Raw genomic sequence first — 11,276 nt, 5'->3', positions numbered from 1 at the left:
TGTTCATTGGTTTTTTATACCTTTCTTTTGCATTATTATAACATTGGGGTGAATATATTATAGGCCCAGCTAGAACAAGAGAGGAGGATACGGGAGCAGATGCAAGTGAAGATGGAGAGGGTGGAGGCCGAACGGGAGGCCAAGTAGCGGAGGATGGCGGAGATTCTTCAGTACATGCAAAGTCTTGGCGGCGCTATGGGTGTAGTTCTGCACCTTCGCTATTCGCTCCACCTCCACCTCCTCACTATTCTACTCCTGTGAGTATAAATGTTTTAGTTTGTATGTTCATATTTACGGTCAAATCTAGTGGAGTATGAAAGTTTTATTCATGTATGGTATATATTTATCTTGTCTCACACATACAATCTCTTCTCCTTTGTGCAGAATCAATCGGCGGCATCGAACGATCCTCATGCTTCAACAAATCCTTCACCAAATCAGTCTCATTGGCCATCTGGTTAAGATTCTTATGGTTGTTAATGGTACTTCTATTTGTAATTGTGGTTGTAGATGAGGAGCACTTTGATTACTTGTGAACTTATTTGTGATATATTGTGAGACATGTGACGTTTGTGATATATATGTGACGTTTGTGATATATATGTGGTGCTGGTGATATATATGTACGTTTGTGATATATATGTGGTGCTGGTGATATATATGTGCTGTTGATGATATATATGTGATGTTGATGATGTTTGTTATATATATCTTCTGTTTGTTTGGATGGGATGCAAAAAACAAATAAAAAGGTTGTTTTCAGTCACTTTGCCAAGTGCAATGGCCATGACACTTGATAAAGTGACTACTTGAGAACTTGCTTTGCCGAGTGTAAATGTCATTGCACTCGACAAACATCACAGATTTGCCGAGTGCCACGGGCCAGGCACTCGGCAAAGGTCTCCTGTTTGCCGAGTGTCTTGACACGACACTCGGCAAATAGGCTACCTTTGTCGAGTGTCTTGCCGGTGGCACTCGTCACAGTGGCCACCTTTGTCGAGTGTCTGAGTCAACGGCGCTCGGTAAAGCGACGACCTTTGTCGAGTGCTTGATCTTAACACTCGGTAAAACCGTCGCCACGATGGTGCTCGCCGTCACAGCGACTTTTCTTTGTCGAGTGTCAGATTAACACTCGACAAAGGCTTTACCGAATATCCGATAAAGTGCACTCGACAAAAAGATCTTTACTGATAAACTATTTACCAAGCATTTTTTACCGAATATAACACTCGATAAAAAATTTACTGAGTGTATATCGATATTTACCGAGTGCGTGAGGCACTCGACAAACAAGCTGAATCCGATATGGCCTGCCGGTGGAGGCAGGCAGAGGGCGGCTGTTTTCCGAGGAAGCTACGACGTTTTGCTTGGGATTCCTTTTCCGTTCTCCTGTAGTCCTGTGTTTTAGGGCGGGTCCCAGCTACTGTGCAATGGGGCCCACATCTGCTACGTGTTCGGCTCCAGTTGGTTCTGCTGTCCTTCTCGGCTCCAGTTGGTTCTGCTGTCCTTCTCGGCTCGCTCCTGATGACGCGTGCCATCCAAGCCAGGGCCTCAACGTCTCTCACTCTTTCAATTTGAGGGCCGTTTAGTTGGCCGGAATTTAGGTGTGCAAAGTTTATACAGTGTCAGATTTTTTTACTGTAGTATTTCATTTGTATTTGGTAATAATTGTTCAACCGTTAACTAATTAGGCTCAAAATGTTCGTCTCGTAAAGTATAACCAAACTGTGCAATTAGTTTTTAATTTCATCTACTTTTAGTATATATATACCGTAAGTTTAATATGACGGGGAATCTTCTTTTTGTATAGTGCTAAAGTTGGAAACTAAACAGGGGCTTGGACGGGGTGTACTGCATGCACAGCATCTTTTCAATCTGCATAGTTCTGCCATTCCGTTGTACGGTAGATATGGAGGTGGTTAAGCAGTCATTGGTGTTAACGTGAGTTGAAGCAAGTTCTCACATTTGGCATTGGTGGCTATGAATCCATTTTCATGAGTCCAGTAAAACCTTCGTCCTATCTACAGCTAAAGACTACTTATCCTCAAAGACATAAACCGATTAGATAGTCGCGGGGGGTGCCGACTATACTATCGGAGTGTGAGAACGAGGACCCTCGATGTTTTGGTCGTGGCCACTTTCTCGTGGCCCTGTGGCTCCGGCAGACTCGCGTCCCCGACGAAAGCATCACCTATGTTTATAGAAGCAGATCAGCCGTAGCTTTTACTTGACTATGCTTTGTAATATATGAATTCTTTTCTCACACTAACGTTATATATTAAAAATTGTAAAAAAAACTATTTCTATTGGAATAAGAACTCCGCTTGTGGTTGTGGGCTTGTGGCCCTGTGGGGGTGCTAGTTCGTGAAGTACTGTTGGCTTGTTTGTGTGAGAGAAAAATACCCGACTGGAAATTTACGATCGTTTACGACAAGTCACAGCCAAACGAACAGGCTGGTCTCTACTCCAGTACTTGAAGCAGAAGCCATGTGTCTGGCATGGGGCTGTTTAGTTCCCCTCCAAAACGTCAAATTTTTCAAGATTCCCCGTCACATCGAATCTTTGGACGCATGTATGAAGCATTAAATATAAATAAAAAATAAAACTAATTACACAGTTTAGACGAAATCTACGAGACGAATCTTTTAAGCCTAATTAGACTATGATTGGATAATAATTACCAAATAACAACGAAAATGCTACAGTGTCGTTTTGCCAAAATTTTCGGCAACTTAACTGGGCCTTGGTAGCTTGTATTGTTCAAAATTCAAGAATGCACCCATGATATATTTTTGGAGCCTCCGGCCTGTGCTGCATCAATTCTAACGAACCAATACAACTGTACCACATGCCACATGTGGTGATGAAGATTGCAAAAAACCACAAACAAGAGGGAAGATGTTTAGCTTGACAGGCAAGAATGGCGGATATTAACACGCCTTTTTCATTTTGATGTTAGGCTATTAATCATACCACTTCACACGCCACTGTGCAAGTAAGCTGTAGCATTTTCAACAGGAATATCATTCGTGTCGACCTTTGTAAACCACTCTCCATTCTAAATTATAAGTTATTCCAAAAATCTTGTAGAGTCAGAACATCTTAAGTTTGACCAAAATTATCAAGAAAATTATAAAGATTTATGATATTAAATAGGTATATTATAAAAATATAATTAATAAAAAATATAATAATACTTTATTAATATCATAAATATTATTATTTTATTATATAAATTTAGTCCAATTTAAGATCTTTATAACTCTATATGTTCTTGAAATGTCTTGTAATTTATGACGGAGGAAGCACTGCTTATTGGAGGGGATAAAGCGCGACCGGTCCCGGTAAAAGGCGAGCGCGCGACTTTCCGCCCGACATCACTGCAATCCCTACTCCAGTCCGGCCGTCCCCCGCTTTTCTGCTGCATGTGCGGATGTGGCCGACAACAGTGCATGCAAGCTGACAAAAAAACTGACGTAAGCAAACTAAATCAAAACATTTTCTTTAAATTGCTATAACTTTTGAACGGTGTATTCGTTTTCAATTCCGTCCTCACTTGTACATTCTACGTGACGAGGCGATTAAAACTAGACTGCACTTGCAAATATTTCAAAGAATTTTATTCTATTAGCAATTTTATGTGTAAATGTGATAAGAGATTTATCAAAGGAGTTACTACCATGTAATACTAAAGTTACTGCTTAAAAAATATACTAAAGTTTTTCCCACACCGTTGTTATCATGGTAATATCATAAATTTGTTATATAGTATTTAAATAAAGGTACTAACCCCCTAGAGAGACTAACGGGCCAAAATAAGATAAGCTGTAACCTGAAGAGGTAAATTATTAAAATAAGCATTGCATAAGCTGTCAATTAAGGGGCAAGTTATTATAAAAACACATTACAAAAAGGAAGGAAACATGACTTGCTACTCATTGGGCCATTTATTAAAAATGAGGGTAGTGATACAAAACAGGACAAGCTGAAATCTGGGGGCAAATTATTAAGCTGTCAACTAGAGGGGCAAGTTATTATAAAACCCACTATATAAGCAGTACAACATGACTAGTAGAAAATTGGAGGGATATTTATTAAAAAGACAAGAGTAGCAATCTCAAAATAAGATAAGATGCACCCCTCTTGTAGCAACTTATACATTGTAGGTGAGGTAACTAATATGTAGAATTTAGGACAACATTTAAACCTAAAAGGGTGACTGATATCTGAAACTAAAAAAATTAAAAATCTAAAATCTGAAACTAAAAAAATACTAAAAAATGAAACTAAAAAAACTGAAAAAGCAGAGAACTAAAACTAAAGAAGATTAAAAAAAACAAGACTGAACACTAAAACTAAAAAAAAACTAAAAAAAAACTTGACTGAAAACTAAAACGGAAGGGCAAATTCTTTTTGTGTCACTTATGTGTGCAATAGCTACCCTTTTGTAGCAACTTATATATTTTAGGTAAGGCAACTAATATGTAGGATTTACGAAGACATTCGAACGTAAAAGATGACTGAAATCTGAAACTAAAAAGTTAAAAAAGTGAAACTAAAAAAACTTGACTAAAAACTTAAACGAAAAAATATTATAAAACACTTGAATGAAAACTGAAACTAAAAAACAAGACTGAAAACTAAAATAAATGCTACCAGAAATAAAATATATAACAATAAACCTAAATAAAATCTATAACTAAGTTATACACGATCCAATAAGTATTAAATTTTTACTATAGTTTAAGCATACAATAATTAGTGCACCATAAAAATTTCACTACAATTGGACCATAGAAAGTGCAGATATGAATTATTTCAGTTAATTACAGAAGAGCATAGATCTAAAGCCACAACAAAAACTTTGTACTAAAGTATACCATATTATATATTTATTGTGTAGATCTACTCATGTGGAGTCTAACAAAATTAAATTTTATATTTTATAATTTTTCTGTGATTTACTGTGATTTTTCAAAAATTTAGCCGAAATAAAAAAAAAAGACAAAATCGTCTTCAAAACTATTTATAACAGGGTCAGGGAGGTAAGATTAACGGTTTTAAAAGTTGAGGGATGTGTTTTGCCCGACTTTGGAGTTCACGGAGAAAAAATAGACTTTTGCGAAATTTGAGAGGGACAACGTGAACTTTTTCCCTCGCTACTGCACTCCGTTGGAGATGGGGCTGTAGCTCAAGCGGGGCCAGTGCGCATGCGTGCAATTTGACCGCCGTACGATTGAAATGCCCAGCCCGAGCCTAACAAAATTTCATGTTCCGGTCCAAAATCTTGTGCTCGTGATTTCCTTTTTTGTTTGGACGCCTCACCAGAAAATCCAGGCACGATGAACCCGACCACACGGCGACTGACCCCACCGATCACTGTCGGGATGGACCGATGGTGTCAACGATTTCTGCTCATACTGTTGTAAAAAAACGATTTCTGCTCATACTTCGACGGCTCACGCAAATATTTATTTTCCTACTGTTCACGCAAATACACCTGTGTATATATAAATAAATAAATCCTTCCGGTCGAACAGTCAAGGTTGTTGACCCCCCACCGCGTGGCGCTCGCGACCGGCACACCAGTCACCACACCTTCTCGCCGGCCTCCTCCGATCCAGAGTCCAGACAGGCATGTCCAAGTACGGAACGATCTCCGCCTCCTCCTCGTCGGCCCCGACGCCCGAGGGCATCGGCTCCACCGCGCTCGACGTCACCTGCCGCGCTAACGTCCCCGGCTCGTGTGCGTTGCTGGCCAGCAGGTGCCGTCCCTGGCGCGAGCTCGCGGACCCGAGCGCACTCTCCGTCCCGGGGGGTTTCACCGACGCCTACCACCGCGCGCGCGCGAACCTCGCGCACTTCGCCGACAACTACAAGCTCGTCTTCCTCGTCGTCCTCTCGGTGTCCCTTCTATTATGGCCGCCCTTCCGCATGCCCATCGTCCTCCCCTGCTTCTTCACCATGCGTTCCAAGGTCTTCCCCGTGCATTTGGCGCTCACGCTCCTCTTGCTCGTGCTCATCGGTGCCACGGCGAGCGTTACCGTCGCACTGCCCGTCGGGCTCCTGCTCGTCTTGGTCCACGCCGTGCTGCGCCTCCCCGCCGATAGCGTCGACGAGGAGGCAGGGCGGGGCTCCGCGGCCGAGCTGCCCTCCACAAACTGCTAGCACCACCGTCTTCCTCCGCGTCGACCTTCTGGTTAGAGGAAATGTGGAATGCCAGTACGGTGTTCTTCATCTTGGTGCACATGCTCAGAAATAAAATGTACTTAAATAGATAATTAAATATGCGTACTTATTCGTATGACATGCTGGCATTTATTCTTTTTAGATGATTTGTCAAAGAAATTATGTTTTGGGAGTGATCAGCCTGACATCAATTTGGCCTCATTTATTTTCACTTGCGAAATGGTTACGTTCCGAAGACTAACTATATGCTTGGCCAAACTGAAAGTAATGTGCCTTAGTGCGTTGTGATCCGCTAGGTGTGCACAGTTGCACCCAGTACACAGAGACAGACACTGTGCAAAGCAGCCAACTACACCTCTAGATTCCAAGAGTCAGAACTACGGGCTTTGCTACACTATTTGGATTTAAGTGTGGAGCGTCCATTCATTTAGATCTGGATGGTCATGATCACCTATTACCTTATATGAGATAATAGAAGAAAACTATACTCCATTTCAAATTGTAAGTTATTTTAGATTTTTACGTGCATAATGTTTGCTATGCACGTAGACATAACACTATACAACTTCCGGTTCAAACAAACCAAACAATCGCTAATTGCATAGCTTTATGATAGTCTGTCGATGCATGACAATGCTTTAGCTACTTGTATTTGATTGCTAGAAATGTAAAATATGCATGTGTCATCTAGTGAGTGTGATATAGATGTTAAGTAAGGGCTTTAGAAATGTAAAATATGTATGCTTTAGCTCACTCTATGATGGAGGATGATGGGGTTAAGGAAGGGCTTGATTTTTCCCATCTTGCATTGCCCTTCTTCTCCCTACTTCCCCTTTCATCTTCTTCATGCCCTCTCCTCTCCTTGGATTATAGAGGGAGGAGAGTGGGAGAGGGTGGGTGAGGGGAATGGTTGTTCTGGTGCTGACTAACTCTCCTATGAACTAACAAGTGGGTCCACGGGGTATGGGGGGTGGACAACACAACACATGCAACATGTTAAGGCCCTATTTGGTTCCAAGCTCCTAAAGTTTTAGGAGCTTTTATGAGGCTACCAAAACCTCTTAAAGAGTGTATGGTTCCATCTCCTAAAACTGACTAAAAACAATAAATGCACTAGCAAATAGACCATACAGCCCTCCTCTTTAGAAGCTTTTAGTGGGCAGGGCAATAAAGGAGGGGTAGTGGGGGTCCAGGATGGACTTTAGGAGCTTTTAGGAGGGGGTGGAGCTCCTAAAGTTTTTGGCCCCTCCTAAAGTTTTTAGAAGTTTTTAGGAGGAGGTGTTTGGTTCTTTAGGCAAATTCTATCTAGATTTTAGCTCCTAAAACTTTTAGGAGGGGTAACCAAACAGGGCCTAAGTCACTGATACATGATTTAGCAGTTGGTTCGTGAGGACACAACGGACTATCCGTTAGAACTTTGAGAACTCAGACAACTGCCAAACCCACTAGCTAACATGGCATGCTAACAGACCATCTATGTGAACACCATAGATAGTCTATGGGGACACCAATTTTTTTTTGGGGGAGGGGGGGGGGGCTTTTAGGAAGTATTGGCATAGGGTGGCTTTAGGGTTAGGGCATTGTAACACCCTCGGTGTTACACTATACAGTCTTTTGCTAAAACACTGCATGAGCATCATGTTTATGTGATAGTGTATGTAATATAGTGTGTAAATCAAATTCTATGACCCAAAACGTTCATCGGAAATACGAAATGAAAGTTATATTCAATGTCGTGTTATGTCACTTAGGGTTGTAAACAAATTTTTATTAAGCGAAAATGCTATAGAATGTATATACAGAATTTTAATAAAGTTTGTAGTACAAACTTCATAGGTGACGATGAAATACTTAAGGTCGCGAAAGGAATTCACTAGCTAGGGTAGTGAATAGCTTGGAAATCGAATTCAATGCGAATCCAATCGGGACTTAGTCGAATTTCCTAAGTCGGAAAACGCTTTGACGAAGCTAAGTTCAGCAATTCTTGTAGAAGAATTGGGTTAAGCAGTTGTATGGTCCTAGGGCTTGTTTTAGCAGCCTAACATGCCATCTCAAGTGTAAAATAGGTGGTTTAGTAATTGAAGCATTGAGTTGGATTTTTGGGACGCTTTAAAAAGCGTGCATGACACGTTTTTGGACGGTTGCAGCGTCTGGGCGTGGTCACCGTGCCTCGGCCTGACGTTGCCGCTCGTCCATGCACGCACACATGCGCACCATCGCGCGGGCTCCGCATCACCGCTGTCGTGCTCATGCACACGCTCACGCACGCGACTCACGCGCACACTTGCGCGCACGCCACGCTAGGCGGGACGCTAGGGCCGGCGAGCCTAGCCGCTCCGCCACCGCCACTATCGGCATCGCCAGCATGCGCACATGTCTCTGCATCGCGTTGTCACCTTGCGTGTGCTCATATCACTTGCGTCGCGTCGTCACTGCCGCTGCTGCGCGCGCCTGCTGCGCCATCATGTGGCCTGGCTGTCGTCGTCTTGCGAGTCAAGCGCTGTGGTCGCACGTCATTATGCCGGCCTCGTACGCGCACGTGGAGCCATCATCCATCGCACCATGTCCTCTTCCATTTAGTGACTGCGCCATGCCATGCTCCTATTGCAGTCGCTTTGAATGGCGCCGCGCTGGCCGACCAAGCCACGCCAAGGCCAACCCATAGAGCCTGGCCCCATCTGTGTAATTGCGCACACCTGGAGCTTGAATTGGAGCCTAGCTTCGTGTCAAGCCTGCCACTGCTACTGCGGTACGGTGTCGGGCTTCAATTTGAGGTTTCCCCCGCCATCGACCCCCTTAAGACCGAACGACGTCGTCCACCTAATTGGCCTCACACCATCCACCTCCGTCCAATTAACTATGCACCAAACTAGCTCTGGTGGTTAGCTCACAATTGGAGTCGACCTGATGAGCTTTCATCCTCCAGTGAGGTACTATGGAGCTTTCCCCCATGGCGGTTTGCCATGGTTGTCGGGGTGGGTGCTCGGCCAGTGCATCGTTCCTTGCCCCTTTGTCTTAATTGAGCGGTGCTTTTGCGTCTCCTTGACTTAGTTGCCTCTCCTATGAAACAGCTTCACTAGGAGTGCAGCGAGTCACCGAGAACGCTATCGCCGTGCTTGCCGTGAACCAGAGCAACCCCGCGCATGTGGCCAACCACCTTGCCAAGCTTCGCAACTTTGTTGAGGCCGTCCTTCATGTCTCTGGTGAGGCACCTCTGCTCCTAGGGTAGACAGTTGAAATGGTTGAGGTCTAGGATCGCCAGGACACGTTCGCTGTCGTCGACGGATTAGGTTTGATGCCGTTCCCATGGCCAGCGTGTTTGGGTGTGGTAGCGATTCAAATAGGGTTTTTGTATTGTTTCCTATAGCCTATGGGTGGATAAAGGGTATCTATAGAGGCCTTTGGCTAGGTGTTTTTGTCGGTGCCGGTGTTGCCATGGCTAGACCCCACCATGGCGCATGGCCACGTCTTTGTGCTGCACCATTTTTTATGTTTGATACCTTGATCGGTTGCGCTTTGCACATAAAGTGGTATGGTGGTGATGGTTGATGCGGGGGAGGTCCGTGCTCGTCGGTGTTTGGCCAGAGATGCTGCAACCTTATTAGTTCTGGCTAGGGACCTTGGAAAACAAGAATTCGAGTAAGGGCAGGGTGCTAGATGCAAATCCATGACTTAGTTAAATAGTGTTTGAGTTAGCTTCGCAAATAGCAAAGGGAATGGGGGCTCTTTAGCAAAAGAGCCAGCTCGCGCGTGGGCTCCGCCATGGGCCACGTAGCGTGGGCCGTGCCGGTGGCTCACGTTTGCACGCGCTGCGTGAGCATGGGACGAGCTATGATGGGGCGCGCCGGGCTGTTTTGGCTTTTTCTTTTCTAATGAATTAGTTCATGCTTTTCTAAATTAAGTTGTGAACTATTCTTTGATAATTAGTATAAAATTATGTAAGTATCCAAAAACCGTGAAGTAAATTTTGTTAGTTTCCTAAATTCATGCTCTAGCTGTTAGTGTATTTAGCTCATACAGTTCTGTGGTATCCTTAAGGTTACTTTATTTATTGTAATATGCTTGTCGTTATTAGGATTATTTAGAGGAAGAATTTTCGTGATGAAATGGTAGAAGTGCTAGCTCTAAAAATTTTACAACAGACTCATAACATTATTAGGCACTCACTGTAATTTTTGTAGCCCTAGAGTAGGTTGTTAAATAGAGTAGCTAGTACTCCTTGTTTTATCATATATAGAGTAAATCGATATTAAGAATAAGAATGCCTTTAGTTGCTAAGTTAATGTATGAAATATCTCATACCCGTTTAGTGGAAATGATAAGTAACGTAGCGTCTTAGTCGGTAGAGCTAGTTTAGTAGCTTGATAGATGTATTTTTATTTTAAGAGTTGCTGTTGCCGTATTACTAATTGTTGCATCATTATTTCATGCATATAGATAACGAGTTGGTAGAGTTTGTTCCTGCGGGCGAATAGGAGTTCGAGGAGATCATTGAGGAGTACGAGGATGAGATTCTCGTACAAGAGGGAGCCCTAGAGCTGTTCGTTGCTGACTCTATTGACATACCGCCTGCCTAAGGCAAGCCTTAGTGCATAACCCTTATTTTAAATGATCATTGGATATATATAATGTGCATTTACGTTACAGGCATTTTATAGAAACTATATGCATAAATATATCTACCTAGGAGTCATACTAGTATAGGTCGAGTAGCTGCTATGCTCAGGATGTCAGTAGCGTGAGTAACCTATCGTTACTCACCATAGGTGATTATTATCACTCATGATAAAATGGTGGAAAGGAAAATAGAGACCGGACAGGGATATGGTTTGGGTATTGGTGGGTGTAAGAGGTTGTGTCTTGTGGCCAACGGGGCATAGCTTGGTTACACTTTTTTCCTGTCTGTGTCGGTTAAGGACCGACCGTTGCAATGGATGCTAGGCAAGTCATAGACTTATTATCCCAAGCACATACTTGGGTATGGGCGTGGGGAAAACTTGTTTCTCTCTTGTCGTGGGTTCTGGCTCTTTCTGGATCGACTAATTAGAGGCGAGAATGGTGGAGGTCTAAGCACCGCACTAAGTCCA

The 11,276-nt window shown here is 43.1% G+C and overlaps 1 protein-coding gene across 1 annotated transcript; it reads left to right on the top strand.

Annotated features, from left to right (window-relative positions):
- Positions 1-5,599: 5,599 nt before the first annotated feature.
- Positions 5,600-6,248, top strand: LOC136533746 (PRA1 family protein F3-like). The gene has a single exon (XM_066526286.1). It carries the CDS (start codon positions 5,638-5,640, stop codon positions 6,166-6,168), a length of 531 nt encoding a protein of 176 aa, XP_066382383.1. The 5' UTR covers positions 5,600-5,637; the 3' UTR covers positions 6,169-6,248.
- Positions 6,249-11,276: the final 5,028 nt, after the last annotated feature.

Source organism: Miscanthus floridulus, unplaced genomic scaffold (assembly GCF_019320115.1).
Source record: "Miscanthus floridulus cultivar M001 unplaced genomic scaffold, ASM1932011v1 os_1161_1_2, whole genome shotgun sequence".
Taxonomy (NCBI): domain Eukaryota; kingdom Viridiplantae; phylum Streptophyta; class Magnoliopsida; order Poales; family Poaceae; genus Miscanthus; species Miscanthus floridulus.
The sequence above is the reverse complement of the archived record's forward strand: the minus strand, read 5'-3'. Positions and strand labels throughout refer to the sequence as shown.